We start from the raw sequence: 24,554 nt of genomic DNA, 5'->3' as shown, positions 1-24,554 counted from the left end.
AGAGAGAGAGAGAGAGAGAGAGAGAGAGCAAAATAAAACATAGATACAAAAGTGAGTGTCTCAGTAGTGCAAGGTGTGTATTGTTAATGACAAGTCAGAATGTAATTGCAAAAGGATTATGGCAATCAAAAGCACAAAGCAGTGTTCTGGAATGGCTGATACAGGAGACTAATTTAAAAGAGGCTAATCAATGTTTCTCATGAGCTATCTGTGTGTGGTAATACAGGGCTACATACAATGGTGAACTTAATTAAAAAATGATTCGGAAAATAAACACATAAATTAATGACCATAAAAATGGATGAGAGAATCCCCTGATACATTAATTCCAGAATTGAGTTGAAGGTTCTATTTCAGGAGACTGTCATTCATGTATAAATGAATCATATATTTACCCAGATAAGAAATGAAACCTTCCAGAACACTCATAAAGGCATCTGTTTGTACTTTGTATCATGTCCGTTTTCATTAGGATACAGCTCTGTAAGCTCTGATTGCTCTGTATACAGCTCTAGGAAGCTCTGATTGGTTATTCCTGTAAGATACCACACACCCTTCTATGACAATCCAGTCATGATGTTGTCATAGCAATACCTATGGCGGATCATTGACACTGTTCTGTGGTTCGTAACCATGGACAAACAATTGAAGTTGACTGTTCCAAAAGGCTGTTAATGTTATGAGGAGGTTCTGAGATGTCTCCTCAGTTTCATTAGTAATTGGTTGCGACACAGAAAGCATATGGGTAGGATTGCCTGAGACCTCGCCGATCTGATTATTAATTAGATGTGATAGATACAAATCTATCAATAGGGACTGATCAATTTGCTATTGGTTGCTATGATAGAGGGTTGGTGTTTTTATCTGGGGAATACTGAAACTTGAAAAAGTTTTGATTACTTAATTCAAGAGTGACTGAGTGAAAGATTTTCTCCTGGTGCAGCACTAACAGCGTTATTCAATTGGTCCAGATGGAGAAAAAAAACGGTGGATTGGCCTGATTGCTGATTGCTATGAACCTTAATTGTTTTTTGGTTATGACAGAAAGCCAATAACAGGCCGCAGGAAGAGGCCCAGGGTTCCAAGGATGCAGACCGTTATGAAGACCCAAAGGAATATCCTGTCGATCACCATGGCAACATACTTCCAGTCATCCTCCACCTGAGAATGAAAAAACAATACGATAAAGCAGAGAAAAAATAGGAAGACAAGTGGGAGGGATAGAACAATTGAACAATGTGGTAAAGGATAGACAGGTGACAAAAGAGAGGGGGAGATATAATACTTTATGATGTAGGAGTAATGGATGTAATGGATGAAGAGCAAGGAAGTTGAATAAAGGATGAAGGAAGAATAAAATCAAGTTGGGTAAGTTTTGATGCAATGACGATGTGATTTGCACAGGGGGAAATAACTCTGTTAATGATATGCAACCAAAGTGTCAAACACAGTGACAGACATTTTGACAGTGCAGATTGAGAGGGCTGTTTTGCATATCAAAGACTGCATTACACCTCTGGGAGGTCTGGCACAGTGTATTTATACACTAACAAAAAGGGGGTTGTGACTTGAAACTTTGAGTTGGAGTCATTTTTACAGTAAAATGAATTGTGAACTGGATTGCCTAATTATATCTTCCTGGCTCACTTTGGAAATACATAAGATAATGTGTTTACCTTCATGCATAATACAGTGTATTACACACACATCTCACACTTTGACTGAAACATTAAAAAATAAGTTTTACAGAGATACAGCATATTGCTGTATCAGTTGGGAGCATAGTCTGCACTGTTTCAGATTAGCCCTAACCCTGAGCTAGCATTGGAAGCTACGTCAATGAACGGGACTGTACCTCTTTGGCCTTGTTCCGACTCCTCATGTTCTCTGCAATGTATTTGACACTCTCTATGGCCTGTTTGATCTCAGGTGACACCATGGAGAACGCCACCACCGTGTTGACACTCTGGTGGCTCAGTTGGCGACTCAGCTTCCCGGGGTCTGCCATCTCTGGGGTTTCCTTGCCGTGCTGGCAGGGGCAGGGACACTTCTTGCCAGCACAGCCTCCTTCCACGGAGAGCTTGTTTTCTCCAAAGTCCAGGCAGTTGACCGAGCCTCCTCCGCTTTGCTGTGGATTCAGAAGGATGGAGGTTAAATCTGTTATTTTTCCTGGTTGGTTTAAGATTCAATTAAATAGATTTAAGATCAAGATATGTCTGTGTACTTAATGTGTTTGGATGTCTGTGTATGCGTATGAGAAACGTTTAGAAAATATTTTTTCCTCAGCCTGTCAGTCCATCCGTCCATCCATCCATCCATCCATCTGCCTCCACCCACCTGTGAGAGGCTGTTCTTCCTCTTCTTCACTCCCTTTCCCCCGCTCCCTCCGGCCCTGCCTCCGGATCCTCCCCCCTCGCCGCAGCTCTGCACCCCCACGGCCTTGCCGTCCTGGTCCAGGGGCCTCCTCATGAGCATCACCCTGGGCAGGATGCTGAGGAACACGGAGCGCACCCACCCGGGCATGGTGTGGGTCATGGGGGTGCGGTAGTGCACGTTGAGCACGAAGACGGTGATGACGATGCTGAGCGTGACGAAGATCATGGTGAAGAGCAGGTACTCGCCGATGAGGGGGATGACCAGCGAGGTGGAGGGGATGGTCTCGGTGATGACCAGCAGGAACACGGTGAGGGAGAGGAGGACGGAGATGCAGAGGGTGACCTTCTCCCCGCAGTCGGAGGGCAGGTAGAAGACCAGCACGGTGAGGAAGGAGATGAGCAGGCAGGGGATGATGAGGTTGATGGTGTAGAAGAGAGGGAGTCTCCGGATGTAGAAGGAGTAGGTGATGTCGGGGTAGATCTCCTCACAGCAGTTGTACTTGATGTCGTGTTTGTAGCCCGGCGCGTCGATGATCTCCCACTCCCCGCTTTCCCAGAAGTCTTTGAGATTGACCTGCAATCCCGAGATGTATAGGATTTATTCATTTATGTGCTAAATTGCAATGCTGTTATCTCATGGTTTGCCTAAAATTGAATGAGCTCGACCTTTTAAAGACATTTTCATGTTTAGACCTGAACATAAATTATATGTAATTTTTTTTTAACAAATTCAACAGAGAGCATATACTGAGTGAGTAATAGGTCTAGGTTCACTGGCAAGATTGTTTGAAACATATAGTCGGATGAACTAATTACATATGCAGATTTGAACAGGGTATCTTCTGACCTTGGAGCCGATGAGGACTAGGTCGATCTTGGCCTTGTCGTAGGTCCAGGAGCCGAACTTCATGGAGCAGTTCTGGTAGTCGAAGGGGAAGTAGGTGATGTCCATGGGGCAGGAGGACTTGAAGATGGCAGGGGGGACCCAAGTGATGGTGCCGTCAAACTTCAGCAGAGCCTTGGTCTTGTCCTCCACCAGGAAGTCCCCCACAGCACTGGAGAGGAGGGAGGGGGGGCAGACGGGAGGAGGGAGGGAGATGGAGAGGGTGGAAGGGAGCAGGAAGTGGACATCGGAGAGAGGGGAAGGAGGTATTTGAAGGGAGAGAGTGGTATGGTGGAAGAGAGCAAGACACAGAGAGAGAGAGAGAGAGAGAGAGAGAGAGAGAGAGAGAGAGATAGGTGGTTGATTGGAGTGTATGGGGGGACAAAGAAGGAGAGAATATTGATTGGTAAAGTGAATGAGAAAGAAGAAGGGTAGAAAGCGAATTAGGCCTCCATTGTGAGAAGGACCTTCAAATAACTTCTGTTGATTTGTACTGTGACTCTCTTGGAATCAGGAGAAGGGAGAAATAAATTAGAGCAATGGGAAATCAGTTAAATAGAATGGAGTGAAAAGGCGTCTTTCACCGCTTAATATAAAGATTTGAAAAAGATTTGTCAAGATCCAAATAAGTGCAATAAACACAGTTTTGCAAATCAAGAAACTAAATGATTCAGTGATGCTGAGGATAATGAGGATTATGATAGTGATGAATGTAAAGTCCTGAGAACGAACTTGTTGTAAAGCACAATGTCTGGTCTCCAGATCTTGTTGGATGGAACTCTGATGAACTCTATCCCATCAAACTCCACCGGGGCCCACTTCAACTTGTAGTCATTCCAGATCTGAAAGAAACAGCGGGTACACGTCAGTATTTGTGTCTGTGCTGATGCTCCTTGAAAAGCAAGATATGAGGACCAGTTCTCTTCCCTTCTAAAGGTGACAGACAGACTGATAAGAGACACACACACACACAATGGTTTGAATGGTCGAGGTCAGAAAACGTCACTTGGCTATTCACTATTAGAACCTTTAGTTTGCTTTTCAGTCTGAAGCAGAATAACTCAAATCAGAGGGACAGAGAGGAAGAAGAAGAAAGAGAGATTTTCAAATGAAGAGGGTTTGTTAACCACAGTTTCCTTAAGTTCACTTTAGCTGATTAATCAATTTCTCAAATCCATATGATTGCAATGACTGCGGGACAAATTAACTTCAAACATGCAACATGCTATGGATTTCCAGTTTGTTTTGATGAAGGTTTGATGTCTGCAAGGAGTGTGGTTGTGTGCTAATGTTTTGTCTTGGCCACCAAATGTTAATTACGTTTCAGATTAAATATTTGCAGTAAACAACTGCTGCAGAAAGAAAGATCAAACATGAGAATGGCTTGTTTATAAATGTATAACACAGAAGTGTGCCATAATCAATAAGAACATGCCATAATCAATACAGAGACACACTGTGTGACCTTAAGCCCATTGCTTTGAACCACTGCTGTGAACTCCGTCTACAATGGATTGCATTCATTGTTTATATGCTCGATTTACAATTGCCTTCATATTCCTTTAAATATGCCTTTATATTCAGATTGCCACAGGACGATGTTAAAATGAGTCGCTGACGTCCTTCACTCTTTTCCGGGGGAAAGCACGGGACACCTCGGCTCTAACAGGAAAGGGAGGGAGGGAGGGAGGGAGCATAATTGCCAAACTTGAAGGACAGAAAAGAGGGGAGGAAAGAGTGAAAGACAGAGAAAGACACAAAAAGAAAGAGAAAAAATGACAGTTTTCTTTTAAGTAAAGTGAGAGATTTTTTTTTTATACCTTTTGTTCCAAGTGAAAATCCTGTCTATGAATGATAATTACCTACTGCGTTTCTATGCTGTTGAAAATGCATCCAGTGGGGTTAAAAGTTCAGTCCTGCCATCTATTGATCTATGTCATGCTGCTGTGTAGTCTAGCGTGTCTGTGCTGCTCAGAAACATTGATTACTTCAAGTAAATATACCTTGACCTGCTTTGAACCTCCCTAATACACACACACACACACACACTACTGCACACACATGCCCAGGCATTAAACCATTAAACATTATGATGGACAGCTCCTTGACCATGTGTCACACATTGACCTTAAGAGGACCTGGTCTCTCTTTCTACCTCTCTCGCTTTCACTAACCCATTCTTCCCTCTCCATCATTCTCTTCCTCTCTCATTCTTTCTCTCTCTCACACACACACACACAGTATGGGAGCATCCATATTGACAACGATGTGTGATCCACAGAATGTAAACAAGTTTCGACATGCCCCCTCATCCAATCACCCCACATCATCTAACCCCCCAATAGGTCTCTGTATATGTGTGTGTTTGTGTGTGTGTGTGTGTGTGTTTGTGCGCGCATGTGCACTTACATGTCTCAGCCACAGATTGGTCTCCATGATCTGATTCACCTCATCCTGCAGAGGAAAATGTCATGTTAGAGGGAGGGAGAAGTAGTGTGAGCATTTGCAGATGTGCACATGCCTGTAAAATGGCAGGTGTATGTGTGAATATGTGTTTTGTAGGTGAATGTGTATGTTAGGATGGCAACAGTCTATGGAAGTTCTACTTTTATGGCTTGAGGCAACATAAAAAATACATTTTGGTATGAAATTGTCAAATATTTTGGATTTTTCGAGATCGGCTTCAGAAAACTTAACTTGCAGAGGAAATACAGCGAAGCTAGCATTGACTTGAAAAGGAAATGGAAATAGAGCTTAACCTCAACAACCTCTGACCCCAACTTCCTCAACAGAGGCAGTTAAACCATGATTGACAGTTATGCAATACCGCAGGGTCAGGGACCTCACCCCCCCCCCCCCCCCCCCCCCCCCCCTCCCTCTCCAGCTCACAGTTGAATTACCTTAAACTAGGGGGACCATATTACGGTAAAACATTCCTTAAGTTACGTGCGAATCATACACACATAAAGACACACACACACCCTGGAAAACTTACTCTTACCTGCTGAGTTTGCAAAATGTTAGTCAAGTAAATCAAGTAAGCTTTCACTTGCAAAATGTACCTTAAATTAATCCATACCTTTATGGACAATAAGCAGAAAAGAGATCATCTTCTTTACTGCAGGACAATGCTTTAGTTATATTCTTGGGTCCTACCATCTTTGCTGTAGCAAAGCTGAAAATGTGCACCATCTCTCTCTCACACACATTTTTCCTGATAATCGTCCACCTATCCACTCTCTAATCTTTCTCAGACAGGAAATTTGATCAAAGTAATTCACACAGACATAACACTCTCTCCCTATATTAGACACCCGCACACACACACACTATACTGCATAAGAGCTGAGTGGGAGCTTTTAGGGAGATTGCTTCCTGACCACCACACAGCTTGCTGGGAAGGTGATGGAAAGTTTCATCTCAAGGGCTCTGCTCTGCATAGTCTAGGTTAAATATTTTAAAACTCTCTTGTCATTCTGTCTTTCTTTCCATTTTTATGGACGTCTGTACGCATTACTGTGTGTGTGCATTACTGTGTGTGTGTGCATTTCTACGTATTGTATGTGTGTGTACGTGTATTTTTGCATGTGAGAGTGTGCGTGTATGCACGCATGTCTGTGTTCCCTACCACTTTGACCAGCTGGGACATGGAGACCTCAAACTCCACAGTGACGGGATCGGACACGTTCTCCACAGGCCGGATGAACTGGTTATACTTCCTGAAGAGCTTCCTAAAGAGCCTGTCTTCAGCCTTGGAGGAGAAACAGTCTGGAGAGAGAGATACATTTACATGACCTAATTTAGCAGACGCTTTTAATCAGAGCGACTTAGTAAATACAGGGACATTCCCCCGGGGCAAGTAGGGTGAAGTGCCTTGCCCAAGGACACAACGTCATTTAGCGCGGCCGGGAATCAAACCGCCAACCTTCTGATTAATAGCCAGATTCCCTAACCGCTCAGCCACCTGACCCCAGATACAGTATAGATGGATGATAGGAAAATAAGAGGGGGGGGGCATGACATAAGGGGTAGGTAGAGAGAAAGGGAGAGATGGATGGATAAAGGGGGAAGATAGACAAGATGGACAGGGAGATGGACGGAGGTGAGAAGGATGTTGAGGGGAAGAGGAGTTGGCAGAGAACGTGTAGAAGGAAGGGATGAAAAGAGAGGGGATGTGGGAGAAAAGGAGAATAAAATAAGGAACGAGACAGGGGAAGAATAACAGTCGGTGAAGGTTGGAAACCAGCACCAAACACCACACGAAACAATCAACAAGTGATCCGAAACACAGGTGATCATCAAGCCTCAGGATTCAGTAAAAACGTGAGAGCACTGAGATGTCCTAATGTCAAGGGTAGAACGCACAATCCAGAACTCAAGAGTCCTTGTTGCTTGCCCCACAGTTAATGAAAGACAATGGAGAGTGGGGGATAGAGCAGAACCACTCAATCAGGCCTTTTCTCCCCCCTGCTGACAAGGAGAGACAGAGAAAGAAGGGAGGGAAAGAGAGCATGTGTGTGAGAGAGAGCTAGTCACTGAGAGTACCACTAATGTCATAATACAGAGACATTGTTTATCGTTTATTGTTTATACCTCATTATATAATGTGCATATACTAGATGTAAAACAATTATAATCTTACATTTGTTTCATTTCTCAGGTTACCATTTTTTAGACTGCTAAACGATCCGAGTGTTAATCAGGCGCGGAGTACTGTGGTGAAGCATAAACAGTCTTTCAAGAGAAGCAGCCAGAAGAGGAAAAAAGGAGGAACAGAAAAAAGGAAAGGGAGGTAAAAAGAGAAGTGTGTGAGTGCATGTGTGAGGGTCTAAAACCCTTTTAGCTGGTGCCTCTCAGAGCCACGACAGTGACGGGGGTCACAGTGGACATTCTGAGTGCCGCAAACACAGACACAGCTGGTTCGTAGGTCACCACTAACAACCTGGTCCTCTTCCCACTGTTGTTATGGAGGCCATGCCCAGTCTGGCAGGAGGAGGATCCGTGCCTGGGAACCTGCCGATACACTGCATACACACACACACACATCTACACACATACATACACACAAGCTCTCATATGAACACACACACATGTCACAGAGACTATCACACCAAGAATAGACACACATGCCAATACTTAGACGATGTCTCACAGGAAAACACGAATACTTCACAGAGACTGTCACACACACACACACACACACTTCAGGAGCGTCAATAGGGACCTCTTGGGTATGGGGGTTGAGAGCAGAGGAGAATAACACTGATGGTTGAAACATCTAGCTCTGTCTTTCTTCTCACCCTGAAGGACACCAGCTACCAGACCTTGACACAATATTCCTGCACACCACACACACCACACACACATAAATACTCACAAAACCAGAATGCAAGACCTGGGCTGAAATACCCATTTATATGTTTTATTAATCTTGCTTGACATGGCATGATACATCGACCAGCTACAAAATCATTTTAAACTTAAAGATCTAAATAAATACAATGAAAACATTTACAGTATTTCACTGACCACTAAAATTGTCTCTGCATTTTCAGTATTTACACACATTTACATCTTAAAGTTGCACAACACAAAATGGACGCCTTTTTCTCATCTCAAATTATGTGATTCATGTGCCTGCTGTTCCCTAATACCCAGGGTCGCCTGGAGCATTGCTGTGCCGCCGCACAGTGTTTACTTCACTATTCTACAGGCGTGGCTCCATCACAGAGCATGGACTGGAGGGTCATACTCTGGTCTAGTACCAGAAGAGAAAGGGAGGGAGAGAGAGGGAGGGAGGGAAATAAAGAGGTAATGAGATTGGGAAATGGATGGAAAGGCTGGGGGGGGGGGGGGGAGTTAGGAAACATTAATAAAGGAGAAGAGACAAGAAGACATGATAAAAGAAAAGAAGAGAAGACCAGACAAAGGAAAAAGAAGGCAAACACCCATCTCCAGGGTCTGCAAAAGATCACTGTATTGTTTTATCCTCACAAAGTGTGTTTTTTTTTACTCTGTCCTCATATGACTTGGACTTTAAGACTATGGAGACGAGAGAAGTTTTAATCTGTTAATTAAACCGACCTTTTAAGACAGAGTCTTAACGGAGTGTGGACTGTGAAGGAAGAATTGCGAACCGATTATGTGAGGATATTTCCCCCACAGCCAGACGATACCCTCTGTGAAAATGACAATGACAGAAGCTACTCAACTGACGATGAACTCTTTAAGGCAAAGTGATGGAAGAAAAGAGAAGAGAAGAGGAGACAAGACATTTTCCATTTAAATGTAACTGACAGGTAGAAGAATGGAAAAAAACGAAAAGGAAAGGAAGGGATAGAAAAGGATGGAGAATCATAGCAAGGGAAGGATCAGAAAATGAGAAATACATGTATGAGTACATATCCACTTGGGTATATGTGTTGATCAGTGTCTTGGTCCCAGATCATAGTGTTATTCTGCTTTGGGTAATTACTAGGGGAGCTGGGCCCTCATCTCCAACTCAATGACTAAACCTCTGCTTTGATCAAAATAGCACTGGCATCCTCTTTATAGCTTCTGCTTACTCACACACATACACACACGCGCACACACACACACACACATTTGATGTGGTCCGAAGGATTTCACGTCAGGCTTCATAAAAGAACCAATTATGTCAGGAAATTAACCACAGGTTCCATCCTACGTCGAGCTGGCTTTCATTGATCTATCTTACTCACTCTCTTACTCTCTCTTTCCAGCTCTCATTTGACCATGAAACATGGTACCAATTCTATGAGAATACCAGGAGGATGTCAGTTCAACTTAGTAACTAAAGTTAGAGCTAAGTTCAACTTAGCTCTAACTTGATGGACGTGTTCACGAGTCATCACGAGTGTTCTGTGAGTAGAAATGCTCTGAGGGGGGGAAAGAGTGAAAGAAGGAGGCCGCAGAGAAAGTTAGTAGGTGGAGGGTTGGTAGGTGGGGGGTGGAGGGGGGCAGGGGGTAAACAGACACCTATAACAAGTTAGGGTGAAACCGATGTATATCATCTGGAGAAAAAAAAGATAAGGGAGTCCTAGGCTACAAAGTATTCTGTGTTTATTTTTGACCTCCTGATCCAATACTGTGAAATACACAGACCAATTTCCTTCCTTTATTGGGCCCCTCTGCCTTCCCAGTCTCCTGCAGACTTGCGTGCGTGTGTGCATGCGTGCGTGCGTGTGCAAGTGGAGAGGAAGAGTCAAATAAGACATAAAAGCTGCTGTGACAGAACTTGTTGCTTCTTCATTGGTTAATCAATTAAAGTGTTTCCATTAAATTATGGCCAAGATATGTGTTCCTATCTTACTGTTACACCAAAAGCATCAAATCACGGATAGTACATCTCCATGTTTGAATGTATGGGCCTATCGCAGTATTCTACTGGAATCAAATCTATGTCACAATCGGTTATTTAGTTTACAGTCAAACCTTCCCTCCAAAGACAGGGACACAACATCATAATCCATTCCTGTTTGATCATTCCGCCTCAAAACACAATTTACATACATCAAAATACTTTCTGCATTTAATTTACGTCGGTCTACTTCACATCGGGGCTTGCAAAGTAAGTCTCTCTGGGATTTGCTCAGATGTGTAAACATTTCCAGACACGAAATACACGATGTAGCCCTACATTCTCAGACAACAATTATTAACGCTTGGCTTCTCATATGTAGGCTATCCTAGGATAGCTGCTACGACATTTCTAATTGGTGTTCAATTGTACACTGTAGGCCTACTGATAATAATAAACAACCACGTTAACTCTGATTGGTAAAATAGGTCTGAAGGCCGCATAATTACGCATTTATCCAGGTTCATTTATGAAATATAGCTAATCAACTTTAAATGTGACTCAAATTGTTTTTGCTTGTGCTTAAAATGTATTTAGCAAGTTTGTTCCTAATTCTTAGGAACAATCCATCATCATTCGATTCCTTTATGTTCACGCATAATGTGCATAATGTTCTTGCAATCTATCTGAAGTAGGCTACACACTGTAGCTTACGATGTACCTTATGATGTACCGTATCGATGATTCCCGAGTCGCATCCAGCGATTTACAGAACGGAAACCTATAACCAACTGTAGCCAGAGGCATTAAACAGTTTACAAAGCAGACATGTTGTAATCCATAAAGGGAATGAGTTAAGAAATTGTTTATCTTCATTTCGGACACTTTGTCTCCAAAGCTATATTATTCACCAACTGAACATGAGTGTCTTACCTTGCGTAATTAACAAGAAGAGAAGAAGTAACAAAGTCCCTCTTAAGGCAGGATGCATCTTGTGCCCGGACGAGAAACAGTTCCCCTGTGGAAATGTTCCTGATTTAATCTGTAGGACAGAAGAGTTGCAAACGTATGCTCTCTCCCTGATAAACCGTCTGTCTCGCGCTGTGCGACTCTGCCGGTGCGCTCGTCGTCTGCTCACGAGAGAACTTCACTTGTCCCACCCCTCTGAACAAAAAACTCGATGCGCTCGCGCCTCCAAACGGACCCGAGATGGACTGAGATGCAAACAGAAACTAGGCAATTTGTGAGCGATAGTGGTAGTGTTACAACATGGATTATTTTCCCCAAAACGAAATAAGGGGACAAGTGTAGACTTTTTCCAATCTGTACCTCGGACGGGGCACCGCGAAACTCCTATTAGTGCGGCAGGGGGCAGGAGTTTCTATTTGAGGAAATTGTTCATGGTGGATGACGTTAGGTGTGAGGGTTAAGCACAGATAGACCAAACGACATAGCTAATTGATTAAGTAGGAATAAAGAATTATCTAGCAACTGCATGCGTAAAAGTCAGGCAATGTTAAGCCTCCAAATCGAGCCTTGTTCAAATTGTTTACACGCATTTAGGGGAAAAGTTGAGTTGCTTTGCACAACAGGTTTTCCCATCGGTTGAGTCGTGTGTTCTTCACACCGAACACCAAATGTGTCTCCCGCGAGCTGGTAATTAATTTTAGCTTCCAATTTTATACGCTTGGCTTGACGTCATCACAGGGAGTCATTAGGAAATAGCGGCGTCACGCGCTAAGCCGTGTCCCTGCGAAATTTAACGGCAAACATGATCGGCAACGGAGGTGAGTCGGGTTGATCAGCAAATGTCCTATGGTGCGTAATGGATTAACAAGCGTAAATATTTACATTTATACTTCAACCAGAAAAAAAACACATACAAATACAAACCATCCATGTGCTGCCACGTTAACACAGATGCTGTTTTGCTCTCTTTTTCATTGTTTTCTCTTACACCTGTAGATGTGTACACAATACAACATTGGCCGTTATATGACTTGCAGCTGCAAAAGTGGTCAAAATGCCCTGAAGGATTCAAATGTAAGTAATGATCACATTAACTTGAATAATGTCATTTGTAGAATGCAGACATACACCTTCATTTGTGACTCCTTTGGCTACAGATTATTCCTTTCTCCTGTTGTAACCCTTCATAAATGTCAAATTGAGTATTTTCTGCTGTCTACAGTGTGTATGTGTGTGTGTGTGTGTGTGTGTGCAGAGAGAGAGGGCAAAAAGATAGCATGCTTGGATTGACAAGGGAATTGGCCCAGCAGAGACACTGACAGACATTTGACCTGTGTCCCTGATACACACCACCGCACACACACACACATATATACACACACAGAGACTGCTTTTTGTCCTATTAGTATTCTGGAAGGAAATCCAACTAGGTTCCATGACTTTTTGCAAGTGTGTGTGTGCTAATGTCACATCAATGACCCCCAGCACACACACACACACAAAAAGCGCACACACACCAAGACCTTCCCTCAGGTTATTGTATCCAGGACAAACACAATCAAACTCCAGAGGCCACTGCTTCATCCTGGCAGGTGGTGTCACATCAATAATTGTCCCCTTGTCTCCTATACAAAGGAACCCATCACAGCGGTGTATTATGCTCCTGTCTTCGTTCCCTCCTTTCCATGTTAGAGGGAGCTTGCGTTCACAGGCCATGATTCCTCTTGAAAGGTGTGATGTAAAAATGTCAACAAAAGGCAGGGGGAAAAACATAAGGCCTTTAAAAATGGAGGTTAATGTGTTTTTTCTGTCTAGGTATGGTGCCTACTGCGTTTTCCTGACAGACTTGGCTTGTGAGGTCACACGCTAAGTCATGACACACCTGGCCTCCTCTACTTTATAAGGGAAAATGGATAACGCTGGAATGCGAACTAGGTGGGAATGAATGTTTCCATCAGGAATTATTAGTGTGATGCGCCTTTGCACATTCTGCTACTTTTCCCTTCCAGTCATCTCTTATTCATGCTTTTCCTAAAGGCTGAGGCCCAATGAGTCGTGACCCCATTTGTGTCCTCTTTTTTCCTTCCTCTCATCCCTCCTTTCATCCTGCATCTCCCTTTTCTCTGCTCCCCCACTTCCTCTCATCATCCCCTCTCATCCTTCTCTTTTCTCACATCCTCCTCTCTCCTCTGTTCTCCCCTTGTCTCATCTCACTTTCACCTGCCCCTCTGTTTCCTCCCCTCCTTACCCTCTTGCCTACTTATCTTCCAAACATGTTTTTTTTCTTTCCACTTTTTTCCACCCTTCTCTGCTTCTCTCTCTGCCTCTCTCTAAAGCTTTTCCTTGCTGTACGGACAGGGATGCCATTTAAAAAAAATCTTGTGAAAAAAACAGCACACTGGAATACACCTCCCTCGCTAGAACTTTTAGAAGATGATGAATTATTAACCTGGGCCATCTCCACCAGAACCTACATGACCCTCACGAGAAAAGTGCTTTTTATTTCCAGTCATGGGTAGAAAAAGGGGACTCGCTTTTTCCTCAGACGTATCAAACCATTTCCAAGCAGTACTTAATGGAGCGTTAGTGATCAGGAACTTCTGGGCCAGTACAGGATATGAGGGGGAAACTATTTCCTTCTGTCCAAAGAGTAAGAATGACAGATTATTGAGAATAGATATACAGACCCACACACATGTAGAATGGAATAGAATGTCTACTTGACTGTGGAAATCTGACATTCCATGACTTCTGGACAGTTAAGCAGGGTTGTCTTTGTGAAAACACATTGCGTCCCCCGAGTGAAGGATAATCAGCTTACAACCACCACATGCATACACACACTTACGGATTTGTGTGCATCAGTTTACACTAATTAAAATGACTCATGACAGAGTGTTTCAGGGTTACGTGTTCAGCGCTTACCCACACTGGTGTACACACATGAATAAACACAAGCTGACTGAAAATCAACCTCTTGTCTAAAGGTTTGTGAGTCATTTGAGTCAGTAGGAAAGTCCTTTAAAGTGAACCTGAGGGGAGTCAAAGCTAAAGGTAGAGGCTTGTTGTTTGATTGTGATCTGCTGTGAAGTAAAGCGGAAGACACTAGAAGGCCAAAGGAATATTTAAAAACAACTTTCAGATTTCTAGTTGTAAATAAAAATTTAAAATGTGCTTGATGCTATCCTTGTTAGTTGTAATTCGATAAATCCAGAGTGTGTTAGGTAATATAAAGAAAGTAGTCGCTCCTTAACTTTGCCTAAGTGCCTCCCGAAGCTTGTGATGATATGCATGGTTGTTTTCACACACACGCACACACACACTTCACTTATCACATTAGTCTAAATGAAGAGCCAACTAAGATCTCTCTGGAAGCGTGGCATGAGAAGGCAAACTAAGGACATCAATTCTGACTGAATTTTCCAATCTACATATTTGATCACTGGGCCAAACCTAGACCAGACCTGGATGGAAATACATTGTAGGAACTAAGGCTAAATAGCAGGTCTCTGAGATCAATTGATTTTGCCTGGTGTGATGAAACCAAAGGACAAGTGCAAAAGATGCTCACCTCACCCATCATGCTAAATCTGGGAGCAGGAACGCAGGAAAACTTAGAGGAACAAGCAAGAAAACACCATTTAATATTCAAGAGATAAGAGCAAATTCTGTCCTTGTGAAATGGCCTAAAGAGTGTGTGTGTGTGTGTACTTATCAGCACTGATGCATTCAATCATTGCTCTGAGTCAGCTGAGGACAACTCTGACACCAGAGAGAGAGAGAGAGAGAGAGAGAGGGTGGGGGGGGGGGGGGTAAGAGTAGAGGAGATTCGTAAAGAAAACTGGGAACAAACGTTGTAAGGAGAGCTACAGTCATCAGCACTCTCACGGTCCGTCTCCGGTTTCACAATAAGAACGTGCCTTTGATAACCGCAACTTTCAATCAGCACGGAGCACGACATCACAGTATTTACAGCCCGACACGTGCCTACCCACGAGTCTCGTCACCGCCCCGTAAGCCTTAGGCCTACCTGATAAACGCATCGGTCATCCCCAGGGGCGAGCAGTAAACACATTAATTGGTAACATCGGTAAATATCGCTTCTGTCGATATCTGTCTAATGCATACACTTGCTCATACTTATGTTCTGCTGAGTCGTCACAATGTTGCACTTTTGCTGAGATAAATGAATTCGCACCAGCTAAATCTTGTGGGTGTCGCGTAGCTACAAGGTATGTGGACCGTTGTAGATCAAGTGGATCGGTATCATAATGTGAGGGGCTGTATAGCAGTCAACTGTAATTTGAAACGAGACACACAAGGTAAAGACACACAAACACACATACACCAGAAACAGGATGGAACTTCGAAGATACACTTTCTAGCTTAGTGACACAGAAATGCGTATGAGTGCGCACATACACAACTAAAAGTGTCCATTAATTTGAAATGAGAGTGGCTATTAAACACTCGCAGCTCATTCACTCTGATAGAAACAGAGACCTAATGTGCTGGAGTTCCTGAGTCCGTGTTCCGGTGTGTGTTAGGATTGCCAGCCGGACTACTGGTTTTACTCATGCGTGGAGGGATCGCAAAACACTCACTACACGCTGGGGCTAACACACAGAACAAGGACACAAATAAATTGTATTGCTTCTTTATTTGAAATATATTAAAGAGGATGTCTCGTTCAGACAGCACAGTCAGCATGTCCTGGTGATAAATGACAGTTTGTCTTACCGTCATTAATAGTAATGGTTAACAGTAATCGTTTAAGGCAGATACAAAGTGTTGAAATGTCCCAAGCAGAAAGGTGAAACCTAGAGGAATCGGTTCTATTGTGGAATAACGGTGGATCTACAACTTACAGGTTGATTTCAGTTTCCATTCACACGCTACAAAGTAAACTATGACCAAGTACAGACTTACATACAGGTGTACGTGTGGTATGTTTTGCAGGGGAAGCTTGGTGATTTTTCAAAGTCTTAAAAAAATCTGCCATTCTGAGAACCCCCACCCCTCATTCCACCCTCGCCCCAAAGGTTATATTGTATTACAAATACAATAGTCATTTTTCACACATGGCGCTTTACTTTGACCTCTGAGTCTTAGGCAATCCCTGCCTATCAGCCTTTGAAGTGATATGACATTGAGGGATGAGGGGGAGGGGTGGCAAGGGACAGACAGAGAGAGGGTTAAGAAAGAGAAAGCACATTCTTCAAAAAAAAGACAATGCATTAGTGACTACACAGCATGAGTGGGAAACACAGTTCGGAGTGTGACGAGAGTGAAAACGCACTTGGGCTGAGAGTTCTGGAGAGATATGACAAGAGAGAGAGGGGGAGGTTAAGAGAGAGAGAGGCTGAGAGTGGGGGGTGGTTGAGATGGGAGAGAGAGATACACTTGAGATCTAACCTGTTAATACTTCATGAGGACAGGACAGAAGGAGAAAGAAATAAACGAAAATGGACTTCCTAGGTGGTGCTCAGCGAGTTGAAAGAGAGAGACAGAAACAGCAACAGAGGGAGCGGGAGAGAGAAAGACATAAAAAAGGTTCTGACGCGATACCCACAGTGGTGTGGTGCAGTAATGTCTTTACATCATCATCGTTATGCTTAGCTAATGTTTTTATGAAGTCTGTTGAGGAGGCAGATAACAGGAGGGGGCACCTGGAACCTCCTATAGCCTTGGCACGCAGGAGTCTCCACAGTTCCTGTGACAGCTATAAATTAACTTGCTACAGGGTCTCCCCGGCTAGGTCCCATGGGCTGTCAGAAATCTCCTAATCTGACAAAGAGAGAATAATACAAATTTCAGAACAAAAGAAAGAGTGATTGTAAAAGAAATTATGCAATAGATAAATAAGTCAATAAGACGAGTTCTGTGTCTACAGGCGACCAAGCTAGGATGGTGTTTCATTTGCGACATATTAAACAGGAACCTTCGTTCCTGGGGTACAGTTAACACGTTACTCACTCGTTGTCGTCGGCCGTGGGTGTGTTGTAGCTCTGGAAGAGCGGCTGCATGAAGAGACCTAGCGTGCCTGTCACACACACCACGATGAAGATCCAGAGGAAGAGGCGGTCGATCACCATGGCCACATACTTCCAGTCCTTGATGATCTGAGTAGGGAGGAGTAAGATGGAGAAAGAGAAGGAAAGGGGGGGTTGGGGGTTTAGCTGGTAAGCTTGTGTGTGTGTGCAAAAAATGTTTTACACAACCACATTAACTTTGAGTCATCTTAAAAATAACGGGAGGGCCAAGAGATGGAAAGAGAAATGAAAGAAAGGGTGAATTGATAGGGATATGGAATGACAGAGAGAGGTGAAATCAAGGGGAAGAGCACTAACAAAATAATAGATCATGCCAGAAATGCCCCCCTCCCCCGCTCCTCACCCCTTCGTCGTCGTCCTCCGTCCCCATATGCTCGGCAATGTACCTCACACCGTCCACCGCCTCCTCCATGTCGGCGTCCCATTGGACGGCCACGCGGCGGCGGAACTCTGGCGGCCCTCCGTCCGACACGTCCCCGACCTTCCAGCCAAACTTCTTGGACGAGTCCTCGTTCACGTAGAAGGAGTCCGCGTTGGTCTTGATCCCACCCAGCTTGATGTCGGAGTGCGTCTTCTTCTCCCCGCCTCTGGGGGCGCTGTTGTTCCCCGCCGAGCCCGTGGCGGCCCCGGTACCGGCGCCGGTGGTGCTGCCGTACTTCCTGCGGAGTCTCTCGCGGACGTTGGAGCTCCCGAGGCGGCGCATGAAGAGGAAGGCAGGGAGGCGGACCAGGAAGAGGCGTTTGACCCAGTCGGGCATGCGGTGGGTGGAGGGCGAGCGGTGGTGCACGTTTAGGACACACACGCTGGTCACGATGGAGAAGGTGACCAAGACCATGGTGAACATCAGATACTTGCCTGTCAGAAGACAGTCTGGTCAATACACACACTGTCTCCCCCCATCTGAAACATACGCTCGCATCCAACACACTCCAGCATATCCCCAAAATACAAACATACAGTTTTGACAGGGCAGGTTCCCACACGCAATGTACAATCACTTCATAGAACAACTAGGAAGTTCTAACCATGCCCTTATCACGCCCCCACAACCCACCTATGAGGGGCACTGCCAGGGAGGTGGGCGGAACTATCTTGGAGATCAGCAACAGGAACACAGTGAGGGCCAGCAGGACGGAGATGCACAGGGTCATCTTCTCTCCGCAGTCGGAGGGCAGGTAGAACACCAGGATGGCCAGGGAGGTGATGAGGACACAGGGGATAATCAGGTTGATGGTGTAGAACAGTGGTTTCCTCTTGATGACAAAGTCATAGGTGATGTCCAGGTAGGTGATGTCATCGGGGTCCTCGTTCTTGCGGGCGGGCAGCGACACGATGTCCCACTCGCCGCTGGGCGTGAAGTCGTCGCGGCTGGCAAAGTCGCTGGTCAGGATGAGGTCGAGCTCCGTGTGGTCGTAGGTCCACGAGCGGAACTTGAGCGTGCAGTTCTGCTGGTCAAAGGGGAAGTTCTTGACCTCGATGGCGCACGCGGACTTGTAGATGGCGGGTGGGAGCCAGAAGATGTCGCCCGTGTTGGAGACCACGGCGTTGCAGTAGAAGGACACCTCGTAGACGCCGTCGGCGCTGGAGCGAGGGAGGGATGTTAGGTCAACACGTCACCAACACACATCTACATACTGTATTCATCTACATACTGTATGCTTACGCAGAGTTATACATTTCACTCTTGTGTTTCCAGAAACTTCACAAATTGTGTTTGTTCATTTGTCCTTTGCACCAGAGACTGTTGGATGCTTTTTACATCTGAACTGTGAAATAATGTAGGATTTATTATGGATTGCGTAAATCATAAATAAAATAATTATAATTTACATCTATATAACGGTAACCCATTATCATCACTAAATCAGCGTTCGTTGCTTGTTTAGAGTGGGGGGACATTTTGTATTCTACGTGGGGGACTGAATGACAGAAGCCTTTCAAATGCTACACCACCCCAACCACCCTTAGACCCTCAATCATAATCAGTCCCCACTCTCTGTGAAGTCGGCCCACTTTGAAGGGAGGAGGTGGAGGGGTGAGGGGGGTCCATAGGAAGGAAATAATGATAATTATATGTCAAACTCTAAATTAAAATTTACAGTGTGATACCGAAGGCTGATTTTCTACTGTAATTAACCCTCCATTAATCCCCCACCCCACCCCCTCCTCATTAAGTGCCAGGTCTCTCTGTACTCTGATGAAAATAAGTATATATTTGTATATATATATATTGTATTCATGCAGACATTTTTCAATTAAAAATCACTGTAGAAACATAAAAGCTTATTTTAGCTGTGGATTTTCCCCTTCAACGTTCCGGATGGGGAATGTCGGAACGCATGTAATCCTGTTACATCTACCGATTTATCACACACACACTCACACAAGCACTCAATATATATAGTACATGGGTGAGGGATATCCAGTAGCTGTAAAATGTCATTCATTCACTGACCTCATTGTGTAAAATAATATGCTTCATTGCTTTATTGAGTTTTGGACTGGATTACATTTGATTCCCAAACACATTTAATACCATATAAAATAGGTCACCTTTTTGACTTTTCTGTGTTTTTTATTCTGATGACTTGCTGTTTTTTCATAACATGCACACACATACATATTGGCAGCTGGCTTACTTGTTATAGAGGACAATGTCAGGAAGCCAGATGTGCTTGGATGGGATTCGTAGTTTTTTTATGCCTTCGTACTTCTCCGGGTCCCATCTCAGTCTGTAGTCATTCCACTCCTGGGAGGACAAAGAAGGTTAAACTACACTTCCCAGAATATTAGTCGAGGACCACACACTCAAAAGTGAATGTTGTAAGACTTTGGAAATCCTAGCAGGCCTTGATTTTGATCCCATTTTGAAGATGTAGCAGTTATTTTCCCTTTTGGGATGAAGGGGGAAATAGCAACGTTCTAACAGGTGTTTTATAGAACACTCACCTGGAAGAGCCAGAGGTTAGTCGTCATTATCTGCTCTCTTTCATTCTGAAAACCAAGCACATGCACACTACATATCATGGACCTGTTTAAATACTCTGCACTGCATGTCAGCGTTGGAACAGTATCTAGGTGCGTGTACTTGCTCGTATATGTGCGTGTGTGTGTGTGTACCCACCACACTGATGAGCTGGGACAGAGACACCTGGATGGAGATGGTGACCTGCTGGCTCTTATTGACCGCCGGTCTGATCAGCTTGTTGTATCGCTCTGGTCCCAGGAGGTAGTTCACCAGACGCTCCTCCGCGTTCTCTGCCCCTGTGCCTGGAGGTCACACACACACACACACCGGTAAAGTGGATCCTCTTCCCAGCGTTCTATAATCCTGTACCTGACATGACACACACACACACACATTCCACATGCCCCAGTATTTTCATAGTTCCTTTATCTTTAATGAACACATTCTAAAGCAATGGGTACCAGCTGCCAGTGAATGCTGGCATACGGACAGATAAATAAATGCCTTATTAGACGACAGAGTCTGCTGGCGTGTTTGCAAGAAATGAGCTCCTGAGGACTCAGACACTGTAACAGCTCTACATCCTCCAGACACAACGCTGCAACACTAGAGAGGGAAATGTCAACACACGCACACAGTCAAACAGAGAGAGGGAGGCTGTGTGTGCACATGCATTAAAATGTGTCTGTAAAGAGAGGAAAAAGACATTCAAAGGAAGGGAGAGAAGAGAGACAAAAGGGTGGGAGGGAGAGAGAGACAGATTCCAGTTTGAGTTTCTGTCATTGTGTTTCTGCTCCAATGTCAACACGAATGGCCCAGATTATGTAGGCTACCCTGGCAGATTTTCAGCTCCCAGTTTCATAACAGAGCCAACACATACACAAACATACAGTACACTTTTAACTTCACAATCAGAAGTCCAGCTGTAAGTGAATTGAAAGCACCCATACCTCCATTTTAGTACAGTAACATTTAAAGAAGTATATTTAAATGGTTACAAAGAGCCCTTATGAACAACAGAGGGTTGGATGATATTTGTAGCAGGGCACCCGGTTTGTCCTTTTCCTGTATGTATCCAAGGTAAACCACAACCTTCTCTCCAGACAAATTCCAGTTTTAGGGAATTAATCCACAAGGATTATCTCCCATTTGGGCGACACACACAGGATAGAGATTGTGTTGGGGGTAGAAAACAAACCTTGTCATACCTTGTCAGCTGTTATCTGTGCTCTAACAGTAGACAAAACACATTCCATAGAACTTCATCAGCACTTTAAATCAAATGAAACTATATTAGATAGACCATAATGTTGGAGTGAAACAGTGTGCTAAGTGACCTATAGACTTGTACAGTTACAATTCAGCATAAATCCGTCCTTGTCCGTGAAGGTGGCAGAAAGGGGAAGGTTGAAGTGAAGGTCGATGCGTGGTGGAGTACCTCACAGTGTTCTGCTGTTTCATGAAAGCTTGCCTCAGGGCAGCGCAAAACTAACTCCCTGTGTGATAACTGCAGCTATCGTCATCTCCAAGTGTGTACGTGTGTGTACGTGCAATGAAAAGGTGCTCTTTGCATGTCTCCTGGTGGAGAGAGGGTGGGGGGGAGAGAGACATTGTGTGCTGCTGTGCGTTTCAGTATTTTAGCAAGTGTGTATGTGGAGGGTAACCAGAAATGAAAAGAAAGTACATGAGGAACACAGTAAAATGTTATTGAAGTGAATTCTAGAGTGCTAGCACACACATAGAAAACATCCTTTGGGGGAAACATAGACACAAAAACAAATACACAAAAACAGGAAGAGTGATGACGTTCCCATGAAGCATTTTATCATTTAAATAATTCAGGTGTACATTCCCTAAGAATGCTATGTCTTCCTAGCAAAAGCCAGGAGGCAGCTACAAGGCTGTCTGTCAGACAATCACACTTCATAGAGAACTAAACATATTAAAATGAATCCACCGAGGGCGACATTCCATGACTCTAATCGATGACAACCTTCTTGTTCCCCTTGAAATCCAAGTGGAAAACAAATGTCATCAAAGAAAAACACAAGAGTCTGATAGTACATGCAAGTGTGTGTATGTGTGTGTGTGCAGGTGGGGGGTGGGGGGGTGGGGGGGTGGTGGCAGAGTTTAAACTTTGGAAATATCCCTTCCTCAGCAGTTGTGGTATTTGAGGGGGGTTGGGGTGAAAACACCCTGATGTAAATTATTAAAAAGGAAGCCATCTGCAGTGGCTTCTTTTAAGAGTCATGAGTCCCAACACACACACACACACATACAAACACACTGTCTCATGAGGTCTCAGCTGTGGGAAGAAGTTGCAGCATGGCTGCCTTCTTTTCTGACAGGGCGAACAAAGTCGACACATTGTCTAAGGTAGTTCTTCTACTTGTGTGCCTTCATGTGCTGTTGGTGTCTGTGCGTGGGTGTGGGTCAGTGCGTCCACTGTCGGTGCATGTGTGTGTATCTGCTTGTGCGCATGGGTTGGTGTCCTCACGGTCTGTGCACGCGTGCTTTTCTGTGTGTGTGTGTTCCCTGAGGCACAGTCAATGACAGCACCAGATTGTCCCGGCTGTCTCTCAGCACACTCCTGCCCTCTTCCCACTGGGCATTAGACCCCCTCAGATCACATAAAAACACTGGCGCTTTTATGCAAGGCAACAGAACAGACTGACAGAGAGGTCCACTCTGTTCCTCATACAGCCTCTCAGGGAAGCCATCTGTTGGGCCTCTATGGAGTTTGGTTGTGTAACCTTTTTGTCCGTTTCATTAGCCTAGTCTGTCGAGGCAGTTTGTGTTGCCTGTGTGTGCCTTCTGTAGACCCCGTTGTGTGTGCCTGCAGTGCGAGCATGGCCTGGATGTTGTAGGCATCTAGACGTCTTTTCAAGTGGATAGGGACTTTGTTTGGGTGTTTGCAAAGTCGGATGGGTAACGGGAACTTTCAGGACCATGGACGGCACCGCTGAGGCCACCAGTCAGCTTCAAGTTTGAAGATGCGGTCTAAAATAGGAGCGCAGCCATTGGGGGCGAGACAACACACTTACATAATCTGTTACACAAAGTATCCTCCTGTATTTTGGTTTTTTATTTAACGCTAAAAACATCCCACACCTCACCTCACCTTACCTCACCTGAGAATTGCTTGCATTCGTAAAACTTCCAACCTTCGCGCATTGCGTGAATCAAACCAGATAGAAGGCTTCGCCCAGGCTGTTGTTTGAAATATGATTACGTAGAGATACTCATACACACATGCACTGACATTTAGTGTAGTCTACTCACTTGCGAGGGAGAGTACCAGGAGAAATAGGGACACGGTCACCCTCGCAGCCATATCTCCTCGCGTGGTCCACAGAGGTTCTGTCCTCGGACCAACGCTCAGAACTTCGGTAGAGGTTCAGATTATCTCCGGAACAGGTTACAGAAAGTTGGCACTGATCTGGACCAAGTGCAGTCTAGGCGTCCATCCACCATCGAGGTTGACAGTGTTAGCGGCTCCGTGGCGGTTGTTATGAATCCCTCGACCCCTTTGGCATCGGCGTCCCGCAGTTTTCTCAATAACACGTGCGCAAAGTCCTCATCTGTCCAGTACCGGTATTCAAAAGGTCTAAAGATTGAACGTTTGCAACTCTTTGTTTGGTTCACACTTCGTTAAAAGGTCTGTGATGAGTATTCTAGGTGCTACAGTGTTCTCTCCGGCGCAGTGTATGTAGACTTGCAGTTTCAGCCGAGAGCCACAAATTAGCCGCGTTGACATTTGAGCAAAACTCGATCCCAATCCAATAGCCTACTCATGTCCATGAACTCGATCATGTACTTCTTGCTGTTGTCAACACTTAAACTCTTATCAGCACGAAAGGGTCTGTGTTGCAGATTGGTCTTTGTTTTATGTGACGCACCTGTAACTTATTAAGGATAAAACAATTTGCAACAAAGCAATCCATTAGGCTACAGAACCTTTTTTTCGTAAAGTTTTCGTAGCATC

General features: G+C 44.4%; 2 protein-coding genes across 2 annotated transcripts; both read right to left on the bottom strand.

Annotated features, from left to right (window-relative positions):
- Positions 1 to 11,661, bottom strand: chrna6 (cholinergic receptor, nicotinic, alpha 6). Its single transcript, XM_047045140.1, has 8 exons — positions 11,513 to 11,661; positions 6,887 to 7,026; positions 5,668 to 5,712; positions 3,991 to 4,100; positions 3,223 to 3,430; positions 2,338 to 2,949; positions 1,856 to 2,128; positions 1 to 1,161 (listed from the first exon to the last, which is right to left on the bottom strand). Exons 1-8 carry the CDS (start codon positions 11,568 to 11,570, stop codon positions 1,036 to 1,038), a joined length of 1,572 nt encoding a protein of 523 aa, XP_046901096.1. The 5' UTR covers positions 11,571 to 11,661; the 3' UTR covers positions 1 to 1,035.
- A 5,537-nt stretch (positions 11,662 to 17,198) lies between these two features.
- On the bottom strand, positions 17,199 to 24,433 carry chrnb5a (cholinergic receptor, nicotinic, beta 5a). Its single transcript, XM_047045158.1, has 8 exons — positions 23,852 to 24,433; positions 20,726 to 20,871; positions 20,551 to 20,595; positions 20,241 to 20,350; positions 18,656 to 19,182; positions 17,945 to 18,456; positions 17,525 to 17,670; positions 17,199 to 17,335 (listed from the first exon to the last, which is right to left on the bottom strand). Exons 1-8 carry the CDS (start codon positions 23,901 to 23,903, stop codon positions 17,320 to 17,322), a joined length of 1,554 nt encoding a protein of 517 aa, XP_046901114.1. The 5' UTR covers positions 23,904 to 24,433; the 3' UTR covers positions 17,199 to 17,319.
- Between the last annotated feature and the right edge of the window lie 121 nt (positions 24,434 to 24,554).

The sequence above is a fragment of the Hypomesus transpacificus genome, chromosome 22, assembly GCF_021917145.1.
Source record: "Hypomesus transpacificus isolate Combined female chromosome 22, fHypTra1, whole genome shotgun sequence".
Lineage (NCBI taxonomy): Eukaryota > Metazoa > Chordata > Actinopteri > Osmeriformes > Osmeridae > Hypomesus > Hypomesus transpacificus.
This window is presented reverse-complemented; position numbering and strand designations above follow the sequence as displayed.